Raw genomic sequence first — 22,606 nt, 5'->3', positions numbered from 1 at the left:
CAACGAATCGAGTACGAAACAGAAGATACATCAGAAAGACAAGTATATACAAATTAAGTTGTTCGAATCTCTTGTATTCGCTGTATTATTGTAGTCACAAGTGATTTCATATTGCTAATCTTGGAATCGTATACTGTCGGAACAAAATCATCATCCAAATCTGTGATAATACTCTGCCTACTAGCAGCTATGTCATTACTCATTACAAATACATCAGCCATCAATGTGTGAATATCACACTTTATCTTTTCGATATCCGAACCACCAACTTTCACCAAGTTGGTGTAAAGATCGTAAAGTAAGCTATCAATGTGGCATCTGCCATACTCTGCAAACAAATCCGATATAAGTCGATCTATATTATGAGAAATAATGTCCGATATTTTGGCCTGCACGATGATATTCACCAAATTTCTTAAAAATCTTTGACTATTTGGAATTTTTAACCTGCGCAATGCGGCAATATAATTCTTTTGTGCAGCAGATACTGTGTTGTAGGTTAAAAGAATATCATAGTTTACCCTACCCACGATCTCGGTTATATTCAAGCGGGACAAACACCCCTTGAAGTTATTCTTTGAAGTTTCAAGGCATAATTTATGTATATGATCCACAAACTCCTTCTCATTAACATTGCAAATTCTAAAAAACAACGCAAAGGACCTAATCCGAAAATCAATGTTGTTTACTCCATTACAAAGGATAATGTATACCTTGTCACTTATTCTGCTTAACCATTTATTTGTCAATAGCTGAAATTCTGGAGATAAATATTCAAAATTCTCCAGTATACAAACTTTGCTATTTTTATTCATTAGCACATCCCTTACTATACTCATATTACAATATGCCAGATGATTCTGCATAATTTTGCAGCAAATATGTTGTACCTGACGATTCTGAACTAGGATAAAATCAAGCTCCAAAGGATCCGGATAAAGTGTCAGTGTTTTTATATCTATGCCATAGACCTTGGATAATAACCAGTAGCAACCAACGACATTATTGTTACCGTGCAGTACTATAATGTTTGTTCCTAGAGAAACTCGGTTATCTTCTTGCACTTCTCCTTCATCTGCTTCTGTATTGTCAGTTGTGCTGGTCATATCCTGCGTATCACTTTTCTCCAAGTCTATAGTTTCCTCCTGTTCTATTTCCTCTTGAGATTCCTCCACATTTTTATCATCCATAACTTGAGCAAGTTCAACAGAATTATTAGCACACTCTATAATGATGCGATCGTTATCTTGTTCCTTTTTTAACGCCTCAACGTTTGATAAAGGTTTCTCAAGTGTGGAATCAGAAACTTGTGACGTTGCCCCTTCGCACTCATCTTCAGAATCAGAAGAAAACGAAATCATGTCACTTGATATAATCAGAGTCCCAAATGTGTCTGTAAATGGGTAATATGCAAGGAATGGATATCACGTGGATTTTCATGTGTAGACAAAACTAACCAACGTCTATAGGAATAACTTCCTCAACCTCAAAATTTGTCATACTTGACTCAACTTCTGCGGGCTTAGCTTCAGCCTTTTTGAACCAATCGAGAATCGACGGGTTTTGCGATCTTTTTGGTCTGGAGAGACCGTTCCTCATGGCTTCACCGGAGAATGAAGCATCAGAATGCGATTTGTAGCTCCCACTAGCCAAAGAGGCCCGCATAAATATGTTTATAGAGCCATAGCTACTGGGATGGTGGAATTTTTGCTTAATTCCCTCTGCCAACTTCAGGAACAAGTCATTCTCGTTAATGTTGAAAATCCTCTCGAGGACAATGGAGTCAACGAATTCATCAAATGTAAAACAACCATTATCCTCAATGTGTTGAATCATCATAGAGTTTATGGACTAACTTTGTGCTACACACCCACACTATGGTGTAACACTGTACGTCCCAGTAGATTTTTTCTCTGTTCATATCATAACGATCAAACATTTATGTTCTTAAAGTTTTACTTAATGTGCGATTTACGGATTTGATTTGGCGCCTTGTGATTCTTCTTCCAGACATTTGTTACAGTCACATTGGAATCCATAGTTCTGTAAAGTTATATTTCCGGGGCCAGATGCGTCAAACCGTGCTCAACTTTTTCTGGCGAATCTCAAAGACATCCTCCTCATTAATATACGATATCGTAGCCTCTTGACCGGCGGAGATGTTGCAAAGAAGATTAATCTACAAAGGTTTTAGGGCAGTCTGAGCACATACTCTAGCAGTATTGTCGTCCACATAGTCTATTTCAACGTTAGGCCTGCATGAATGGTTCATTTTGGAGATATTGTCGAAGATTCCTAGTCCGATAATGTCCGGGAATAGCTCCATTCTGCAAATTTCTTCTGCGATAAATGAAACATACGATTCTATACACTTCTCAATCTCGTTCATACTAATTGTTTCACCTGAAAAATATAAATTTGCACAACAGCATTACCCCTTATTATGGCGATTACATTTTGAAGTTCCTATACATCATATAATTCATGGAAAAGTTCTTACATGTAAAATAGCTTGTATCTCTTCGCGATTTCTGTTGTAAAGGTCAAGAATAATTTTATTTAGTGGACTTGGAATCTCAATATCTACGCAAACTAGGTCCATTGTTCCCTAAAGAAGAGTATAAAATAATCAACAAATGTACCAATAAGCGAAGATAAAAGCCTATGGAAAAAAGTTCCTCTTTTCCAGAATCCTCAAGATCCTCTTCAAAGTGTTTCAAGGCGGCTCCAAGAAGCTGAAATGACTCAATAACGCTGAATGTTTTTTATAAATTTTAAAGTCACAAACAGTTCTAGACGATTTTTTGGCGGATAATCTGTGCATTCCAAAGATGAAGAGAGTGTATCCCTGAGCTTTTAATTAATAAAAAAATGACAAACCATGGTTTGCTATAAAATTCCGCCAGTTTATCAAGCCATACTTTAATAGGTTTCCCGTTTATTGCGTCGAAAATTATTCTAACATAGACTAAACCGGCAAAGTAAAAATTCTCATGGTTCTTTATGGCATGTCTGTAAAGGAGTGTAGAGTAAAGATGATAAAACCTTTTAAACAACGACCACTTCTCCTGCGTAATATAGTCAATATTACCGCATAGCAACGAATGCACTCCGTTTGATGACTATATAAAATGAAAATCTGAAGTAAAACAAACGTCTAGACATTTCTTACTGCAATACACTGTGCCACAATTGAATGGGCATTTAATGTATGGATGACCATATAAATTCTAAACGATGATATTGATTAAAAATCAAACACACCTGGTTGAATATGTCATTTCTCAATAGAATATCTTCAATTTTAGGGTCAATATTTCTCCTTGTTCTAAGGAAGTGAATGTAAAATGCTGTAGAGTGGACAAAATTACATTTCCAAAATATGATTTATATTGTCCAAAAGCGAACCTACTCCCCTGTGACAACAATCACAGATTAATGAACATTTCCTGAAACATAAAATTGAGAAGAAATACTCCATACTTTGAGTAAAAGTGCAAAAACGACAATAGCGGTTTCTCGATCAACTGAAATCCATCAGCTTCTAGATCCTTCTTAAAGACAATTCCATAGCCCCTTTGGCTATTTATAAAGGTTCTCTTTGCTACATTATCATCTATAATCATAATGTGTCTGTATATTCTCCTATGGATCTTGCAGTCTCAAAATGCCAAGTTACGGCAATGTGTCGCTGAATACCTATATCCTACAATTTCATCCACATATATCTCTACAGTAGATGTAACACGTGATAAAATGGTCCATAAGGGCGGAAAATAAAATTAATGGAGGGCCAGGCTCGTTGGCAAACCAGCCAGATTGTAAATATGAAAAAATTTCCTCATCCTTCTACATGATAATACCAATAACAATCGCATTGTATATCAACATATTAATATTTTCGGATTCTAGGCGATTTGTACCGGGAAACGATGCAATTTTAAACAAAAGATCCATTTTATCTCCATTATTCATCAAGTTTCATAATTTCCCCAAAATGACGAGAGCTCCAAAGAGAAAGAGAGTGGAATCCGTCGCATCTGACGAAAATCACTCAGATGGAGGGATAACTACGGTAGAAGAACTCGAAAAGTGAGTTGAAACCAAAACTATAAACACTTTTTTAGCTATCAACGCATGGAAGAACGTACAAGAATCGTCATATCGAAGGAAAAGATTGGTATCTTTGGAAAGGCTGGACTATTCAGGTATGAAAAGTTCTCATTCTACATCAGTCATTCCAGGAACCTCGTGAAACGCTCCGTGGAAACAAAAGATGGGATACCTGAAATGGTCTACATACTTAAAAGTTTGTCTAAGGCTTATACATACAATTTATACAGAATGGGATCAAATTCCATCAGAGCTACAGGATGTTATACTCAAGGAAGCCATTGAACATTCTACCATATTTCATCCAGTCAGATACTCTGATTTGTCCGTAGAAGAGGCATTCAAGTTGATCCTAAATGAAGAAAATGGAATAATGGTTGGATTTGAAACTATTGGACATATTGCACATTTAAATATACCTGATGAAAGACGTCCAGTCAAGAAACTAATTGCAAAGATTATAATGGACGTTAGTTTAAATGGTCTAACTATCCCTTTAAATTTAATACACTTCATAAATACCACACATTATACAACAGAAACACAAAAATATTACTACTGTGGTGAATAAACGATCAGAACTGCAAAATGAATTCCGTACAATGGATCTGGAACTGTTGGCCGGAGAGGAAAATTATGTAGCAAGTCTGGTATGTTTTGCGGAAAAGGTTACAAAATAGTAGGTCGAAAATGGGCTGAAGTTTGAAGTTGATTTTGCAAACGTCTACTGGAACTCTAGGTTTGTCTTCTCGATACTTTCAAACCGTCCAGGCTAGTTCAAGAACGAGTAAGAATACGAGATTTACTCAAAGCAGACGATGTTGTTGGTATGTTCATTCTATACACATCACTCTCTGTAGTTGATATGTTCGCCGGTGTCGGACCATTTGTAATTTATGCTGCAAAAAAAGGGTGCTTTGTCTTGGCAAACGATCTCAATCCAGTGGGTAAGAACAAGTACTGAATAACGAAATGTCACAGGAGCCAAGTACGTGAAGATAAATTCGGAACTAAACAGGGTTTGTCGCCAAAAACCAGAAACACTCCAACAGGTCACAAACCTTGTGAAAATCTACAACCAGGATGCAAGGACATTTCTGGATGTCATAAAGAGTAATCACATATTAGATAAGAAAACGGTGGAGTATGATGGAGTAAAGATAAGCCAGAACGCACAGGTCCATTTTCTCATGAACCTGCCAAAACTTGCCATTGATTTTTTAGGTACTCTTCTTATGTCCACATCACACAAACTACAGATTCATTCATTGGACTGGCAAACAACATCGAACCGGAATCTACCAGGGACTGTGTGGTTCATTGCTACTGCTTCTGTGATCAGACAGACTATGAGAATGAGGTGGAAACTAGACTCCAAAGGGTACTAAATCGCAAATTGGACGAATACACTGTCACAAGAGTCCGTCATGTGTCTCCAAAGAAGCAAATGTATTGTGTAGAATTCAAAGTCCCAGGGTCGATGCTAGGATCGTCCCCGGAGACCCACTGAATGACCTCCCTACTCATACGCACACATTAACGTACCATAACTCATTCTATACGTTTGTTATCCTTATATAAATGCACAAGCGTAACAGCCACAGAAAAATGGTCAGTTTGGAAAAGTAACGGCGCCAGTGCCATTCGGCCTCTTCCCCATCGGCGTATCCCCACGGCGGTGCTGAGAGACTCTCGGGCTTTATTGAGTTATTTTTAAACGTTCAAGCGATTCAAGTAGATTTATGATGGTAAGTTCCCACCATTTCACGCAACCTGACATTGTCCTCCAGAGTATTTAGTAGAATCGTAGAGAATATCAAAATCTACAGATAAAACAGATTTAAAGCGTATATTTCTCAAAATTTCTAAAAATGGTTTGTTTATTCATAAATTTCTAACATAAAACCACAGGGTCGCGTCAGAACAAAGACCGTTAAGCGTGCTGCACGCCAAATTGTCGAAAAGTACTATGGAAAGTAAGTCCGCGTTGCCCTAGTCACATTTACATCTCAGGCTCGGTTTGGACTTTCAGTATAACAAAAAGGTTGCCGAAGAGGTTGCCTTGATCCCATCCAAGCGCATGAGAAACAAGGTCGCTGGATTCATCACGGTAAGCGGACACTGTTAATCCTGACAACCTACAGCATTTGATGAGAAGAATTCAAAAGGGACCCGTCAGAGGAATCTCACTCAAATTACAAGAGGATGAAAGAGAAAGGAGAATGGACTTTATTCCAGAGAAATCCGAGATTGATGTTCCAGTCATCCAAATCGATCAGGATACCGCTGATATGTTGACCTTTTTGAAGATCAACATTCCAAACATCAAGGTTATCTCACCAAACACCCACGATCATCGTGACAGACACTAAATTTTTTGAACCTTCCGTGGAATAAGCATTGTATCACATACAGAAGCATGGACAAGATGGAGTGTGCTAATGCAATCATGGAGTAGGTGTAGGGTTGTTGCGAAAAGTGAATGTCGATACATAGGGTACCTCCGATGCTGGAGCCAGCAGCTATTCTTGATTTCTTGCCTCAAGCCTGGTGCTCCTCTGCGCCACTTTCTTTTTAGTGGATGTTCAGAGTTTTTCATCAGGATCTTGTCTATATTAACAAGGGATATACCTTGTCGTTAGTTTGAGTATGTTTCAAGATGGTTGTGACATCTTTTTGGTACTGTCCTGTTGTAGCCAAGGGGTAGCCCTGCCAACTCTCGTCACCCTTGCAATAAGATAGGCATACGCAGGAAACTTTTCAGTGTGCCTTTCTACCCAGTATTTGCCGTTTTATCTTCTTTCTTCTAGGGAAAGTTCTCTTCCGGGAGAGTGGTGTAGTGTTTCCTGTGTCTGAACCAGTAGTTTGAGTGGTCTTGGTGATATTTTAGTAAGGCTCCAGAACTTCTTAGTCGCATCGTTAGGCTCAGAGTTTGTATTCTGCGGTAAAATTTTCTGTATTATAGTAGAGGAGGAAGTTATTTCGTTAATGTTAACTTCTATTCTTATACTATTCCAAGTAACATCGTAATTTGTATAAAGATAATGCCTTGTTCCTATGTTATCCATATCTTCCCCTTCTATTACTCGCGTATCTAATACTATTAGGATAGGTTTTTCATTCTCATGTTCTGCATACTATACAAAAAACTATTAAAATAGACTTGTAAACCCTTCCTTAATATTCACAAGTGCCATTAGGAAGTTTAATCCCTCTAATCACAAACTGGCCAACTTCAGACTGATACTCAACCTTTGGATATCCACCGATGAGATCTAGATTATAGACCGTTACAACGGTTCTAATAATTTCATATCATGATTGATATTTATCTGGTACAGTTCCATTTTAAATACTTTGAATTTTTGAAAACTTCACACTTCTATTATTCGTTCTCTTGCATGCACCAAATTAATAAGTGATCCACCGATGTCTTACCTTGATGCGTGAACTCTCGGATTTTAACATGTAAAAATAACTTTAAAACCATGCTAGTTACTCTATCACTTAAAAGTGAATATGTATGGCTTAAGGCCGGGCTAATTTTTTATTTACTTATCTACTTGAATAGAAAGTACCATTCTTCTTTGGTACAAATACCCATATAGAGACTTTGGTAAAATAGAGATATGTACGATGTTGAACTTCATTTACTCATCTATAATTTAGATACTTTCATTAACTATATTTTAATAACACATGCAAATGTGATTTGTGGATTAAAATAAACTGAAAAATCATAATCCTACAGGCTGGAAAGATTTAAACTACTATCTTGTATGATAGTGTTGACATTGTTGTATTATGTATAATGGATTTTCTAGACAGTATAATAGATACCATAGCAACCTGGTAACTAAAATATGTTGTTACGTCTTTATTATCATTATAAAGAAAATTACAACAGTAGCGTTGATAGTATAGATAAGGGATCATAAACACTTGCAAATGTTCAAAGTTTCTTCATAGTTTGCACTAAATCTGCAATAATCTGTACACTATTAGATAATTAAATGGAGAATAGAGTCCATAAAAGAGTCTCTTGAAGAGTCTAATGTATGGTTAGTGGAGTTAGGAGACTCCCCTTGGTCAACCATTACAGTGAAATTTAAGCGTTTGAAAACAAACTGAGTAATGATGACATTACTAAAAACTAAATCTTTCAAGACTCTTAAGCCAAGACATGAGCCAAGTCAGCCAAAACAGCATGATGTGGCAAGCCAGCAAGGGCTGGAGCATGCTTGCAGACACCCTTGGCGAGCTTTCCGAACCAGACATGGTGAGCAAGCTCCTCAACAAGACCACCATGGAAATGGAAGAAGCCCTCAGTACCATCAGTGAAGGTAAGATGGAACAAAAGGAGACCATCATGCTTGCAGTGAGAGAAAGCCAAAAGCTCCTTGAGGAACTTGCCCTCGGGCAAAGCCCACTCGAAGTTGGCACCGCACTTGAGACCATCAAATTCACCATTAGCGGCGAAGTGAAGAGCATGGGCACCGTGATGGAGACCCTTGGTGAGAGCACCATGGGCAGCCAAATCACCAGTGAAGTCAAGGTGAAGAGCAGAGACAGCGAAGACGCTGACAGCAGAGATCAAAGCAACAATAGCGTTCATTGTGTATTTAGTATCGGTCCTCTACGTATGTCATCCCTGTATATCCAACGCTGTAATCCACAACCATCCTTTACTCCAAGAACGCCTCTTAATCTATTCCTATTCCAAGATTTGTAACTTCTAGACATGTTTTTGTGGATGCCTAGTATCACTGAATTATCATGTTATACAACTGCTTCTTCATAGCCGTCCAAGTAATTAATATTATTGATATGTATGCAATATAAGGCAAAGTCCAATTTTCCACTACTGTGTAGCTTATGGATCCACTTTTAACATACTATACTATCTAATTAACCATCTACAGCGTACCCTAGTCTTGCCTATCTTGTAAAAAATCCCAAATTCCAATAACAATTATGTTCCCCAAATAAGCATGTAGAATGTTTCAAACTAGTTGATAAGTTGGCACGGCCAACAAGGTTGCAATGCGTGAATTTGCAACTACTAAACTACATTATTTTTGAACATTTTAAAGTGTTCCATTAAAACTACCTAGAGAACCAACCTTTTGGATAAAAGGTCTTGAATTGATCCAATACCCAGTGAGGTACATGACTTAGTAACCACTGGTTCAGATAAAGCATATTTATTTCTTCCGAGGTATAAGAAGTCTTTCTGTCGAATACATCCGCATTTTCAGACATATCCACAAGTCTATCCTTTAGCAACTGTAAACGTGAGTTGTTGCTCAGAGAGGCCAGTCTAAGATTAAAAGTCTCCTCATTGATATCCTTCCATTCATCACGATTATTCTCAAAATACTTAGTAAATGTACGATATCTATTTTTTATCACCAGCCAAAGTACCGGATAATAACCCTCCCTTGAATAAACTTCACATGACAAGCATCTATCATCCTCGCCACCTTGCCATACAGTGATTTGTGCTCCATCTATAACCCTTGTAACATTAGCATTCATAGGTGTTTGATACTCAAAATGAGTTACCATGGAATAACTATAGTTGTAAATTCTGATAGTATTATCTACACTGTTTATGTCAAGAGTGGTGTCTACCAGTTTACCATTAAATACTTCATCAGGAAGAGGACACAGTGCATAATGCTCATGCCCAAAATTATAAGGATTGCCCTCAATCCATCCATCTTGTGTATATTCAAAAGAAATACAAGTTGTATCACCAGGCTTAGTGGGTGTACGGAGATAGGCCAAATGTTTGCGTCCATCACTTGCAAAGTGTGCACGATCACACATTTCTCCATTCCCAGGTTCCCATATTTTTTTATTATCATGATATATACCTGTAGCTTTGAACCTAGGAAATACTGTGGTGGTCAATACCCTTGCATCAAAATAATCCAATACATGGCATAGATCCCTGGACACTCCTCTAAAGTCAACTCTTATATTTGTAGATAGGTGAGTTACGAGTTTCTTCAGCTTTTCTGTATACAACTTGAAATCTAGTGCAATCCAAACGTTTCCTCTCTTCTCAAAGCAGTGAGGAGTAATGATACCAGAGGAGAGAATGTCGAGACGACATAGAGAGGATATATCCGTTGAATAGGTCCAAGCATCTATACATTTTCCAGATGAGCTCTTCCATACCTGACTCTTACCATCCACAATTTCCACAACAGATTTATCATCCTTTGGTTTGAAGGTCTTGTAAGTTACCTCGTCATGGGTATACTCATAGAAAGTAACACCCTCAGTAGACTTTCCTACAGTAACCAACGTCATGTCCATCTTGTATTCCAAAGGTTCTTTAGGCTCCGCAGTACTAGTTACCTCAAGGGTAGTCTTGGCGGTTTCTTGCATATTCTCATGATATGTCTTGACATGCTTTAAATCTTCTTCCGGGTCCTCGCCAATATCCTCAATGTCTGGATGAGTATTAGGCCTGGAGTTTACGGTTACTTTAGTAGTACCCCTTCCAACTGCAGTTTGTGTAACAGTAGGTTTTGCTCCTGGGAAAGTACCTCTTGTTGTTGTATCCCTGAGTCCTCTAGATCTAGGAGGTGGAGTCCTTTGAGCATTAGGACCGTGTATATTGGCATGCGAACCACCGGGTAGAGGTGTTAAAGGTAGTTGTCTCGGTCCAGTTTCGCGATTAAGTTGAGTTCTCGGTGCGTTCCTCCTAATCTTTGTAGTATCATCGTTATGTACAGGATACTCACAAGTGCAGAATCTGCAGGAGAACAAAAGAATGAGTGTGATGATCTTCATTCTTCTGAACTGCACATTAAATCTATAAGTGTTGAGGACTATTCTCATAGAGAATTAGAGGTGAATACTTGTTCTCTTATTCCTCTTCTTTAAATCAAAATCCTAAAATGGAAAGTCATTCCTTCTTTGAGGAATACTGTCTTTCTTATAAATGTAATAGGTCTCATTCCATCTTTAAAATTACAATGGATGTGAAACTATTGCCTATAGTCTCAACTACCCCTGTGAATCTCCAGGCAGTGCAATATGAATAGTCAGAGGGGTGGTAAATCTACGCTTCATAATTAAGCTATCATTTCTCCTATGTCTATATCCATTTCACACTTCTATGGCTAGTAGATAAAGTATGTCTGGCACGTATATTTAGGTGTATATACCTAACTGGAAGAAGACTTTAGGATTGTTACGAAAGGAAGAGAGGATATGGGGAAGAGAGCCTTTAATATTGCTAAATTCCGGCTTATTAATGCATTAACTCTCGTAATATGATGAACATTATAGTGTGATTCATACCGGGTTCTTTATGGCATATACTCCGAGCATGTTAGGGTAGTATACGGATGCTTCAATCCACCAAGGATATACTGAGAAGGCCCATATTATGTATTTATAGTTTAGTTATTAAGCGCATTACTATACATACATCCTATTTAAACTGTAGAGTAAGCGTACTGGATAAGGTGTCCAGTGCAGTAAATGAAATGATAACCTTTTCCAGGGAAGATTCCAGATGTGTAGTCCCTCCAGAATGTGCCCAAACCTTTTTCCGTGTCTTTTAAGCACTGTAACTAAAGTCTATTGCTGCGGATATTTCAAAAGTGAAGTTCTTTACCTTGTGAATTCTCCGTAAATTCTCAACTGCATTCACCCCTTACGCAGAGATTCTAGAGGTATCCATTAGCACTTTTGCTGTCTAATACTTGCATAAGCATGGCCCTTCACTAAAATTCATGGGTCTAGAAAACCAGTGTTCTCTCCCTAGTGATGTCTCTTCCTCTATTCTCTATCCAGCCTTAGTTTCCGAGTAAATGAGAGCCTTTCCGCCATCCATAGTACTTTGAACGAGAGACTCCACCATAGTAGTATACACTAATAGTTTTATCAATGAGCAATTAGCGAACAGAGCAACACATTCTGTGATAGACATTGGCTGTACTTGGTCATTCCAAAGCGAGTCCTCAGTAGCTACTCTATTTTCCTACATGACATTCCCTGTATCTATAACATTCTTTACCATTCCATTACATGTGCCTATAGCCTTTAGTAGTACACCTCTGTCGTCTGTGGTCCCCTAGGGACACTCTTCCTCAAACAAGTCTTCCTAACGCTTCATTTCTAGCTACTCTACATTTAATCACTAACCATTCATACTGTAACCATTGTAATCTATGGATAAACTGCATTAACGACCTGGTGAGTACTCCTATGAAGGAACAAACTGAGGGAGAAGGACCATGGGGAGGTCTACACATTAATTCCACCAAGGCGAATAAAGCCTTCCTTTCATCTCCATACTTGTTCCATTTCTTGAAACGACTCTGATATCCACAATTTTCTCGGAACATCGTCGATTTTTCTCCGACCCACTGTAAACCCTGGAGAGTTTTTCCTTCCTCTGTAGAATCGGGAACTTATCACCAGTTGTGGTTGGAGCGGTCTCTTTTATCCATTTATATTACGCTGTGTCTGCAGAAAACCTACAAATTACCCCAAGACAGAAAAGTGTGTGCTGTAGCCCGGTCTTCAAAACGCCAAGACTCGGCCCATGTCACAGACTGCCGTAAAAATCCTAAATCCTGCATGCATAGTCAACTATCTAACACGAACGCGATAAATATCACAACTTTATAGTATACAAAAAACCTTAGAGATGAATGGGCATCATATCCTAGAAAAATAAAGTGGAGAATGCAATTGCAAAAGCCACAAAGAAGACGTGAGAGACAGAGAATCCATCGTACACAGTCTTGTAGTCGGTAGAAAAGTCAGGATTCATGCCGTTTAGAACTTTGGCGGCGGTGGTAACGTCAACTCTGGTCCAGCCATCCTCTGTCTTTTGGAAGAAGACTTCCTTGATTCTGCCATCAGGCTTGTAAATGTACCAGACGGTAGCAATCATACTATCACCCTTGGCATAGACACAAGCGTCTAGGATGAGTTTATCGTCACCAGAAACGACATCTTTATCTGCGGAGACGACCTTGGAAGCACGCTTATTTGGAGCTTCAAAGGCATACTTTTCGCCGGAGCCAAAGGCCTCCACAGAAAATAGAGAGCTGTCGACAAACTTCTCAAGGTCTAGAACGATGCTCTCGAAACCCTTGAAGAAGACGCTTTCGTGGAAGGCTGTAATGTCGATGCTGGTCCACTCTTTTTCCTTCTTGAAGGCTAGATGATAGGCAGCTTCTACCACAATAACCAGGTATGCCTTTCCGTCTTGTATGTGCTTTGTTATGTACTTTGGGGCGTGTTTCTCCAGGTCAAAGGTTTTGATCGTCTCGGAACCGTCCACGACCTTCTCGGCGGCATAACCGTCCTTTAGGGAAAAAATAACCGTATTCCCATCATCCTCTGGCTCTATTTTGACGTGATCAACTGCATCCTTGCTAATGTCAACCACGGTTCCGACAACTTTCGGCGTATTCTTGGCTGAGGCCTCGGTGACTGTCAGACATGCCAAGGACAAAATAGCAACAAACGACTTTGACAGCATTGTAAGAATTTTAAAGAGAAAATATTGCAGTGCTTTACCGCGGAAATAATGGCTGAGCTACAATGGCGAAGAAATGGCTGTGATTCCACTCTTAGAATCATTCTTATGGGGAATACACATTCATTCCTCTAAATCAGAATGAACTTGCTAGTTGATGAAGTTTCTCAATGATTATGTGCTCAAACTTCGGTTTTGCCCGTCTAAGTGGCGCTGTATATCAAAATAACGCTCTCCTGTCCATAATTGCCATAAATTTGCAGATTTTGAAGGCGATCCTCTATTTTATCGTATTTTATCCAGTTTTTATATTATGAATTGCATATAGAGTGAATTTTAGAGCAAAATTTGTAATCCCAGCACCCAATTCACGACTCTATGTCCTCCACTCACTTAAGCTTTTTAGAGCCCGTTCCATGTGCTTTTCAGGGCATTTACGAGTATATGTAACTGTGTTTTATGCTGAGAGTGTGGAATTTGTGAGTAACGGCGTGATGCAGCCTGGAATGGAGTAGTCCAATCGTGGAGTATGGATGATAGATACGCTGCCATTTTGTCAAGTATATAAAACCATTTGCAATTTACATGATGCATGTAGTTGTATGTATCCAATTTTGGTAAATTATAGCCTTTATCTCGCAGGAAAATTGTCGTTAAAGGCGGTAGACATATTGGTCATAACTAGTCATGCATGTCACTCTAATGGTTGGCAACGCCCGTAGCTCGTTAGTACCCTCTCCAAAATTGCCATTAAATGCGTTCTGTCATTCCACGAGTGTAAAGACAGTCTATTACACTATGCATGCAGAATTATTCCGCCACTATTCTCACTTCTTTATAGATCCTCCACTGGGTCCATAATACCATCTCTGTGCACAGTCATCACAGCCCATCTATAAGAATCCTATTTAGGTGGCATAGCTCCACCTCCCTGTCTATATGTCAGCCTTTGCCCAATTCCCACTATTCCCATTTCCCGATTTAGTGAAGAGTAAATCATCAGTTGGTATTTCTTCCCACATCTAGACGGTCTTTATACCAAGACAGACGATGGGTTGGAGAGATGCCAACTCACAATGTTTGGTTCAACTCTGGGTTATGATGGAAGGACTTGATTTAACTGAGAAAGATTATGTAGTTATGAAAAAATTGGTGATCTGGGATTTAGTAGTTTTTAATGAATATTGCTCTACAATGCATAGAATTTAAGCTAAATAAATATCTAGAGGATTAATTAAATGTTTATAAATTATTTTTTAACTAAATCGTTTAGTACCATGAGATTTTTGAAGGAAGTAATTAGTGTGTTTTGTTGATACAGAGATTTTAACTAAATTTTCCGAATATTATGTTTAGAACCTACGGTAGGTTACACCATGTAAGATGATTTTATATCACCCTTAAATGGGTTGAAAGGAGATTCGTGAAACCAATGATATGGAGGCTTCCTCATCAGAAAAGAACGATAGGATAAGCCACATTCTAGAAGTATTTTCTGGAAACTGGATAGTACTGTTATAATAAAAACGATTTAAGTGTTAAAATGAACGTTTTAAAGTTGCAATAACTGTATGGAATTGTGATAAACTTGCTCAAAAAAGAAGAAACGTATACACAAAGGATTGGTGTGTTCGCCCTTGGTCCATCATGGGCCAGCGAGAAAGAGTATGGATTTGTCACTATGTAGTGTCATCCCAAAAAATTCTCTCTACAGACTGCCCTTGGCAACACTTGGACTGAAGACTTTTATTACCTTGTCAAGCGACATTGGTCCTCTTGTTGCCCCTCAAACTGGTTTTAACCTTTTCATACATTGTAGATAAAATAAACACAGAAAGTATGTACGTAAGAGAATGCTACCTGGTCTGTTGTATAACTATCTTCTGTAGCGATTAGTTTTCATTTGAGCAAATTTTATTCATCCTACATTCCACTAAACATGAGAATATTCTCCTTCGTCAGATTATAGCAGTTACCGTTTTGCATGCACAACTTTTCCATTTTTACTAATTTCCTTTCAACCTATTTTCGCACATAGTTTTCATGATAAAATTGTTACATAGAGTCAATCTGTATCTTGACAAACCGTAAAACTATTTATTATATGCGAACATGATATTTTCAAAAAGAATAAGTTCCACTTGTTTGGGCTACAATGAATATATAAACGTAGACATATTTTAGATACATAAAGTCATTCAATATCTGTTTCATAATAAAACTCAAGTGGAACTTGTATATGATATTTATAGGACAAAATATTCTTCAATTTTGAGAGGTTTAGAAAACATATAATCTGAGCCTCTAAATTCGTAGTTTATATAATAGACAAGTCTATATAGCATCTATGTTATTGTTATACAACTCAATGAGGGTATTGTACACGGTACCAATTTAAAGCGTCTTTATGTGACCCTAAAGCAAGTTGTAAATGTGCATGCGGAATAGTGCAAATATAAGGGATAAAGCTTGCTAGTTTTTTATAATACCCATGTATATAATCAACTGGATGCTTTTAACTCCTAAATTCCTGTTAATTTTGTATCTTATCGGCAAATGGGTCGAATAAAATAATTTGAATATGGGGAAGGCCTTATGAAATTAAAATATGCAACGTTAATGAAGAAGGTAGAGCATTTAAAAACATAAGGCAACATTATATTACCACGCTGATTTCCTTAAATCTATAATGTGTTTTCATCCTCTGAGGCGCCAAGCCCGAATAGCAATGCAGTGTCCAATGGAAGATGAATATTTTAAAACGTGAAAATTTTAATGAATAAATATTTTAAAAGTCTATATAACGTGCATGTATATCAAAATGAGTTCAAAATCTAATTCATCTGGTGTTAAGAAGGCTTCATTATTTTTTGTAGGCTTAAGTTTATTGCAACCTTTGCGTGTGGCTTTAAATGCCGCCGTTTTTTCTATTCGAAGGTTTGAGATTAATGAATACTTTTTGAGCACATATGTAAATAAAATCCACAATTCTATGGAATTAGCCTGTTTTCTTGGCGTGTTATTAATGAACATTTATGTCTTGATAGGCATCCCTGGAACAGATGCAGTCGCCGTTGCAGTAAACTGGTTAACATGTGTTATGAACCTTTTGCTTTTATATTCTTACACTATGGATGGATATAGTGGCAATTTGAGTGTATTTTACTGGGTGTTGGTTTTTTCAGCACTGGCATACGGGCTCAATCAAATTTGCGTATTCAAGTATGCGGGAAAAGATGTTCCATTCTTCATTGCCGCCATACCCGTTTCCGGAATTCTTGTGTCAATATACCACTTTGTATTCCTACATTTTTTTGAAGGCAAAGGTATCGATATCGACTACTGGATCGTCATTGGGCAAATTGGAATTGGAGCGGTTATATCAATCGTTTCCTCAATATTGTGGTCTATAGCATTTGGCCAGGCAGATTGCCCTGCCATTTCTACCACTACCACTACTGGAGAAAATGGGAAAAATGAGAGCTTTGGTGCGATCAAAAATGCAATATCCCCAATGTTAATGTGTGCCGTAGGACTTGGTCTAGTGTATGCAGTATACCCGGGTATAGCGCCATATCAGTTAGTTGTAGTGGAGCATGCACACAAAATAGACATGATTGTGATGATACTATGTGCTTTTCCTGCAGCGATTATTTGTCTGATATCGGAATTGACCACAGGTGGACCCAATCAAAAATGGGAAGGTGGAATAGCATTCTGGCATTTCACGTGGGTTTTCGCCATAATTTATGTAATGTGCCCAGTTTTATTTCTGATAAGTTTGCATTATAAAACTTCTGCAATCTCCCGTGCGATTATCGGGAGACCAGTAGTGGCTGGAATATTGACCGTTACCTTTGTCTTTTGTCAAAGTGTTTTAATAACGATTGGATTTAGCGGTGTTGACGCAAATTCTAACGGTAAAGTTGCAGCCTTTAATACGCTATTGGCCCTCCTTATCATGAACATTTTTGAATTCCTCGGTGATGGTTATGTAACGGCTTACAGGAGTTATAGTAGGAAAGAATGGCCCACGGATGGTTTGAGTAATTATGACGCAGTTTTGTTTTGGTTATCGCGTGCTTCAATTAATGCAGTATCTAGTGTAAAATCTTCATTTGCTCTCGACATAAGATCACAGTTTGCTGATCCAATGTAATTGCATGTAAAAGTTATATATTTACATTCACGACTAGACAAATTTATAAAGACTAGGACATGTAGCTTCTCTGTATATATCCAGTTCCAAACGCGTCAGTTGTCATACTTGGTTGTGGTGTAGACAATATCATCATGTTGCAGGATCGAGCTGGTTGCGATAGTAATCTGAGCGTATCGGATCAGAGACTAGAAGCATACGAATAACCTAATACATCATTTTGAGATTACTGAACACACACCTCGATCTTGTTGTATATCTCGTCCTTGTTACATAGTTGATCGATACTTTGATTCTGTAGAATATGGGCTACTAGTGTCAGCAACTGCGTGGATATCCCACGTGACTTTACAATTGCGCTTATTATACACAGAGTCGGTGGTCCATTACCTAAATTATTATTATGATATGGAGAGTTTGAACAAACATGTTGAGGTACAAAAATCTAGATTTATGCACTTTGAAAATAATGTTTCACAGTATGAGAGCATATTGGTCATGTAATTTACAAGACTTTCATTTTTTGGCTTTTTCATCAAGAGTTCAAAGTTGTTTTTGCACTCCTTGACGATATAATCCAGTCCAAAAGCGTCTTTAAATCTTTTAATTATAAAGTTTTTATAGTTCCATACGGAGTTGTTGTATGAATCACTACCAATTAAAAAATCTATAAACTCGATTTCTTTATTGATGCCATCCTCATCTATCCCAAACGTATCAACTAACCATGTCCTATATATTCATGAGGGATAAATGTATAAACCAACAGATGTGACCATGCACATTGATTTTTCGGTGATGTTGCGATTTCCAACTTTATATACTCCAGCTCATTAAAACAATTGTTTGCAAGTTGACAAATATTACGTCTATGATTCCAAGGTTGGTAAGATTTGATACTCTCTAGGGTGATCTTCCGCGTAAAATCAAGTTCATCTTCAAGCGATATATTCAAACGATTGATGCATTCGTTACGATAATACCATGCAGTATAATTTGCAGGATTGAGTTTTATGAGTATGGTTGTTATATATAGCCCCCTGGTGCTATATTCTCGCCTTTTTATGAGTTTCCTCATTAAACTATCCACACGTTCATCCAGCACTTCCTTGGATATTTCGAATAGAAAGGGACCATTAGATGAACGTGTAGAGTGATCATCGTAAAACAGATCTTCCCATACAGATTCATCATTAAGCATATCATAGCTGATGTCAAAGGGTTCTCCTGGAAAGTTGAGTTCTTTGCATGTCACAAGGGTATTTACACCTTCATATTCTTCAAGGAGTGCTATGGCGTTTTCCATGGTCGAATTATCTAGATGGCCATCTATACTGTGTAATTCCCTTGTTATCAGGCCAAATTTCCTTTTTATCTGGATGTGTCAAAAAGTGAGCTCTATACTTTCTTCTAGTTTCGCTAATCTTTCTCTTTTTGCTAAGTTTTTCCAAGTGATATGCCCTCCTTCTCAAGTAAAACGTGTTAACAAATCTATTCCTTGTATTAAAGCATTTCAGCAATGATGGTTTAGATTGCAGTAGCTGCCTCAATTTTTGGCTAAGTGGCAGATCCACCTTTTCTACTTTCTTTTCATCAAGACTTTGATCCATAAACACCCTCAGTGCGTCTGTATGTTGTGCATTGTTAGTAAGGCACTTACATTTAATGAAAGGATCGTACTTTGGATTTTTTAATGGGCAAGTAAAAAAGGCACTGTTAGGAGTGAACCTTAGCGGTGATCTCTGAAATATTAAATAATATAAAGCGTGTGTATCTTGTATGGTGATCGACTTTGAGAATGTTTCCTCGTCTACTGACCTGAGGAATGATTCGATGTAGATCCTATGAGTTCTAAATTGGCAAATAGTATCCCAAAGATCATGTATCGTTGGATTTTCTTCCTTTTCTTTTAATCTTTGTAATTGCATGCCCAAGTAATACCGTATTGTGAAGTCCATATGCAAGTATTTGCTCGGCCAGTACCAACGGTTCCTGCTTGGTCCTTGCAAAGGCTTTATCCATTCATCTTCTCCAGGGTATCCTATAAAAATTTGTAAAATATATCATTTTAATCTATGAAAACGAAATGTGTACTTGCAAAACAGAAGATAAGTACACAAACCTGATTTGTAGCCGAATATGTCGCGCCTCGCGGAGGTTACAACATCATTCCACGCTTTCTTTGAATACTTTGCAACATTAACTAGCCTTGTCAAATCTAAAACGCGTAGCCTAGCCATGCAGTTTAATGTAAATGAATGGACAAGTGTGAGGCAAGTGAAGTAAGGTGTCTAAGCACATATAATATATTACATATTATCAAAGCGAGCCAGCGTGAACTTGTCGCTCGTTTCTAAAGTGTGTGTTATAAAGAAACAAAGAAACTCACCTTAAGATACCGTTGCACTTTAGAATCCTGTTTAACTCTCTTTCCTATAGTTTTTTGTATTTTTGAAACATTCACTTACCAGTTGAACCTTGTCTTTCTTCATTTGTTCCTCGTTGTTCTTGAATATCCGCAGCTTTTCCTTTATCCTCTTTATTTTCAGAGAAATAAGTGAAGGAAGAGCTTGTGAAAGTCTGTCGTTTTCCAGAATTGCCAATTCCTCCGCTCTTGCGGCTGCAGCACCCAAAGCCGCTGCAGCCGCAAGTTGAACCGTTGATGCCTTTACAGTTTTAATTGGGTACTCCGCGTTGTTTGTATTCTTTGATGTATTATTATCCTTGTTTTGGACATCAGAAGGCTCCTTGTCGCCTGTGATTTCTTCATGTGGTCGTTTTTGTACCGTTTTTTCACCTTCGTTTGATGGTAACGTTTTATCAACGGTGGAATCATCTATACCACTCATGTATGCATTGCTTGGAAGAGGACATAGATTGTCCACCTCACGACTAGAAAGGTTTTGAATGCTTGATATGTTTGATTTTGGAGATGCCCCCTTGTTACATGGAGTATTTGCAGGATTTTCATCTTTGTCTGTTTTCTCAATCACCTCTGGTAACTCAGATACCGGAGCTAAGTCGTCGGTCTGAATTTTAGAAGCGTCAGTTTTATCTTCAGTCTCATTCTTGTCTACGAGAGCGGAATCATCATCTGCTTTGTCCGTGGTACCTTCAGCTTTATTCACTTGTTCTTGAGGTTCATCCAGTTTTTTTTCCCCTTCATCCTCAGTAGCACTTTTTGGAGTAGCTTCTTTCGATGGTGTGTTGTTTGCATCTTGACTCAAAATAGCATCCATGGTTACATTTTCAGCGCCCAGTTTTGAGCATACACCCTTTTTAATAAACTGATCCACGTCGCTCGGAAACTTCCTTGTATTATTGAAAATCACCCTGAGGGCTGCCTTTGCCGCTGAAGAAGCAACTACTGGACTGACAACACTAGCACAGAATGAGAGGAGAGCCACAATTGTATTTGGGCTGTCAAAAAATGGGAACGACGCCTTTATATTCTCATTAATTGATGGTTCCATATATGTTGTAAGCTTGACCTTGCTCATGACTTCACTCTCAAGAGGTGCATTTACAAACTGGTAGATACATTCTGAGGGTGTCTTATTCTGGCCCATGTACTGTGCCACATTTTGCCAATCAGTACCATACTTCCTTATTGCTTCATAAAGCTTTTCAAAGTCTTCAGGAGACCATACAGCTTCTGCATTTTTAGATGCTCCTAATTTACATGCGGTTTCTGCTAGGCCGGGGGGCACATCAATGCGCACAAAATGACTTTTGCAGAGTGAAATTGGATAATTTGAATTCCCGTAGCATAGGCTGCACCATAGCCCATTATTCCTCAGTGTTGAAGATATGTCTAATAAATGGTTATTGATATCTGATCAACAAACCTCCAACTGCGTTTGGTCCAAGGATGTAGTACGAAGCTTTACATGGGACTCCACAACTGCAACACTTTGGATAAATTGATGAAGATTTTGTACTAAAGCCAGAATTGAAGTTTGAACAAAATTTTACGACGCCATCTATTGACTTGGAGGTAAATCTATCATCACTGGTATCAAATGGTGTGTTCAATTTTCCAGAAAAGTAATTATCCCCAGGGACAGCTTCGTGGTAGCTGTGATATCTCAATGAGTAGGAACCCGTAGTGTTGCCAGAAATGGCGTCATCCTTTGCCTGAAAATCATATACATTACCGATACAAACAAACATTGATATAACTGTAACTTATGCGGTCGCCTAGTTCGTTGCGGGCTTGAAAGTTAATAATTCCCCAGTAATCTAAGAGAGTGTGTACCTTCATGACCAGTGAAGCATCTCCATCTGTGCTTGTGTGAAATTCGGATAAATAACTCACCGATATTCCTTACGCATTCAGTTACGGACAAGTACTTTAGAGGATTCTTGCGATAGAGTCTCACGATTTTGTTGCGCAGCGTCTTGTAGGCCTCTAGAAGTGCATCCTCCTCAAGTCCAAGCCCTGTATATCAAAGTTTCCTCCAGATATTCGGGTAGACACGGACTTACCAATGAAAATATTATTTGCACATTCCTCTTCAATTTTGTTAACATTATCTATATCGAACCACTGAGTATATGGAGGTAAATTTTTCTTTTGACCAGCCTCGCCAGTATCTTTGCCTTTGGACGCTTCATCATTGGAAACAGACTCGGTAGCATGCTTTCGCCTTTTGCAAGGAGTTTTCTTCTCCTGAAAGATAAAAATATACAGTATCATTGAGGGTATTTCAGGAGATAATTGTCTAGTATGGCAAAAATGTAAAACATACGGTCTTTTGGGCAGTGCTGAGTGCTTTCTCTCGAATGGATTGTAGACTAGGTCTACCCCTGGGCAT

General features: G+C 38.2%; 11 protein-coding genes across 11 annotated transcripts, besides 2 other annotated features; 3 read left to right on the top strand and 8 right to left on the bottom strand.

Moving 5' to 3' along the window:
* Positions 1–53: 53 nt before the first annotated feature.
* Positions 54–1,836, bottom strand: BEWA_052770 (conserved hypothetical protein; the record flags this gene model as incomplete). The annotated part of the gene is made up of 2 exons (XM_004832617.1): positions 54–1,393; positions 1,458–1,836. The coding sequence occupies 2 exons, from the start codon at positions 1,834–1,836 to the stop codon at positions 54–56; spliced, it is 1,719 nt and encodes a 572-aa protein (XP_004832674.1).
* Positions 1,837–1,955: 119 nt separating this feature from the next.
* BEWA_052760 (conserved hypothetical protein) lies at positions 1,956–3,626 on the bottom strand (the record flags this gene model as incomplete). Its single annotated transcript, XM_004832616.1, has 14 exons — positions 1,956–2,043; positions 2,081–2,179; positions 2,213–2,327; positions 2,361–2,403; positions 2,436–2,466; positions 2,501–2,608; positions 2,643–2,754; positions 2,789–2,848; positions 2,881–3,012; positions 3,046–3,122; positions 3,156–3,230; positions 3,265–3,328; positions 3,372–3,449; positions 3,484–3,626. The coding sequence occupies 14 exons, from the start codon at positions 3,624–3,626 to the stop codon at positions 1,972–1,974; spliced, it is 1,209 nt and encodes a 402-aa protein (XP_004832673.1). The 3' UTR covers positions 1,956–1,971.
* A 227-nt stretch (positions 3,627–3,853) lies between these two features.
* BEWA_052750 (conserved hypothetical protein) lies at positions 3,854–5,623 on the top strand (the record flags this gene model as incomplete). Its single annotated transcript, XM_004832615.1, has 9 exons — positions 3,854–4,092; positions 4,128–4,309; positions 4,344–4,582; positions 4,653–4,763; positions 4,797–4,852; positions 4,885–4,940; positions 4,974–5,060; positions 5,095–5,337; positions 5,373–5,623. 9 exons carry the CDS (start codon positions 3,854–3,856, stop codon positions 5,621–5,623), a joined length of 1,464 nt encoding a protein of 487 aa, XP_004832672.1.
* Positions 5,624–5,828: 205 nt separating this feature from the next.
* On the top strand, positions 5,829–6,501 carry BEWA_052740 (40S ribosomal protein S17, putative). The gene is made up of 5 exons (XM_004832614.1): positions 5,829–5,861; positions 5,904–5,987; positions 6,025–6,089; positions 6,127–6,223; positions 6,258–6,501. Exons 2-5 carry the CDS (start codon positions 5,985–5,987, stop codon positions 6,483–6,485), a joined length of 393 nt encoding a protein of 130 aa, XP_004832671.1. The 5' UTR covers positions 5,829–5,861; positions 5,904–5,984; the 3' UTR covers positions 6,486–6,501.
* A 1,783-nt stretch (positions 6,502–8,284) lies between these two features.
* On the bottom strand, positions 8,285–8,728 carry BEWA_052730 (signal peptide containing protein; the record flags this gene model as incomplete). Its single annotated transcript, XM_004832613.1, has 1 exon — positions 8,285–8,728. The coding sequence occupies one exon, from the start codon at positions 8,726–8,728 to the stop codon at positions 8,285–8,287; it is 444 nt and encodes a 147-aa protein (XP_004832670.1).
* A 491-nt stretch (positions 8,729–9,219) lies between these two features.
* BEWA_052720 (hypothetical protein) lies at positions 9,220–10,920 on the bottom strand (the record flags this gene model as incomplete). The annotated part of the gene is made up of 1 exon (XM_004832612.1): positions 9,220–10,920. One exon carries the CDS (start codon positions 10,918–10,920, stop codon positions 9,220–9,222), a length of 1,701 nt encoding a protein of 566 aa, XP_004832669.1.
* Positions 10,921–12,808: 1,888 nt separating this feature from the next.
* Positions 12,809–13,714, bottom strand: BEWA_052710 (ema family member protein; the record flags this gene model as incomplete). Its single annotated transcript, XM_004832611.1, has 1 exon — positions 12,809–13,714. The coding sequence occupies exon 1, from the start codon at positions 13,631–13,633 to the stop codon at positions 12,809–12,811; it is 825 nt and encodes a 274-aa protein (XP_004832668.1). The 5' UTR covers positions 13,634–13,714.
* Positions 13,715–14,859: 1,145 nt separating this feature from the next.
* Positions 14,860–14,890: a sequence feature (AT_rich).
* A 1,506-nt stretch (positions 14,891–16,396) lies between these two features.
* Positions 16,397–16,424: a sequence feature (AT_rich).
* A 15-nt stretch (positions 16,425–16,439) lies between these two features.
* BEWA_052700 (conserved hypothetical protein) lies at positions 16,440–17,789 on the top strand (the record flags this gene model as incomplete). The annotated part of the gene is made up of 1 exon (XM_004832610.1): positions 16,440–17,789. One exon carries the CDS (start codon positions 16,440–16,442, stop codon positions 17,787–17,789), a length of 1,350 nt encoding a protein of 449 aa, XP_004832667.1.
* Positions 17,790–17,845: 56 nt separating this feature from the next.
* BEWA_052690 (protein farnesyltransferase alpha subunit, putative) lies at positions 17,846–19,095 on the bottom strand (the record flags this gene model as incomplete). Its single annotated transcript, XM_004832609.1, has 4 exons — positions 17,846–17,996; positions 18,029–18,179; positions 18,217–18,521; positions 18,557–19,095. 4 exons carry the CDS (start codon positions 19,093–19,095, stop codon positions 17,978–17,980), a joined length of 1,014 nt encoding a protein of 337 aa, XP_004832666.1. The 3' UTR covers positions 17,846–17,977.
* Positions 19,096–19,102: 7 nt separating this feature from the next.
* On the bottom strand, positions 19,103–20,029 carry BEWA_052680 (conserved hypothetical protein; the record flags this gene model as incomplete). Its single annotated transcript, XM_004832608.1, has 3 exons — positions 19,103–19,416; positions 19,450–19,830; positions 19,912–20,029. The coding sequence occupies 3 exons, from the start codon at positions 20,027–20,029 to the stop codon at positions 19,103–19,105; spliced, it is 813 nt and encodes a 270-aa protein (XP_004832665.1).
* A 145-nt stretch (positions 20,030–20,174) lies between these two features.
* On the bottom strand, positions 20,175–22,488 carry BEWA_052670 (conserved hypothetical protein; the record flags this gene model as incomplete). Its single annotated transcript, XM_004832607.1, has 6 exons — positions 20,175–20,222; positions 20,258–21,603; positions 21,638–21,926; positions 21,961–22,073; positions 22,108–22,230; positions 22,278–22,488. 6 exons carry the CDS (start codon positions 22,486–22,488, stop codon positions 20,175–20,177), a joined length of 2,130 nt encoding a protein of 709 aa, XP_004832664.1.
* Positions 22,489–22,606: the final 118 nt, after the last annotated feature.

Source organism: Theileria equi, assembly GCF_000342415.1.
Source record: "Theileria equi strain WA chromosome 4 map unlocalized gcontig_1105316255039, whole genome shotgun sequence".
Taxonomy (NCBI): domain Eukaryota; phylum Apicomplexa; class Aconoidasida; order Piroplasmida; family Theileriidae; genus Theileria; species Theileria equi.
The sequence above is the reverse complement of the archived record's forward strand: the minus strand, read 5'-3'. Positions and strand labels throughout refer to the sequence as shown.

Bases quoted from the DNA above. Each gene is read 5' to 3' on its own strand.
- BEWA_052740 (XM_004832614.1), top strand. The intron at 6,090-6,126 runs GTAAGTCCGCGT...TTTACATCTCAG, and splicing joins GTCGAAAAGTACTATGGAAA to GCTCGGTTTGGACTTTCAGT. The intron at 6,224-6,257 runs GTAAGCGGACAC...GACAACCTACAG, and splicing joins AGGTCGCTGGATTCATCACG to CATTTGATGAGAAGAATTCA.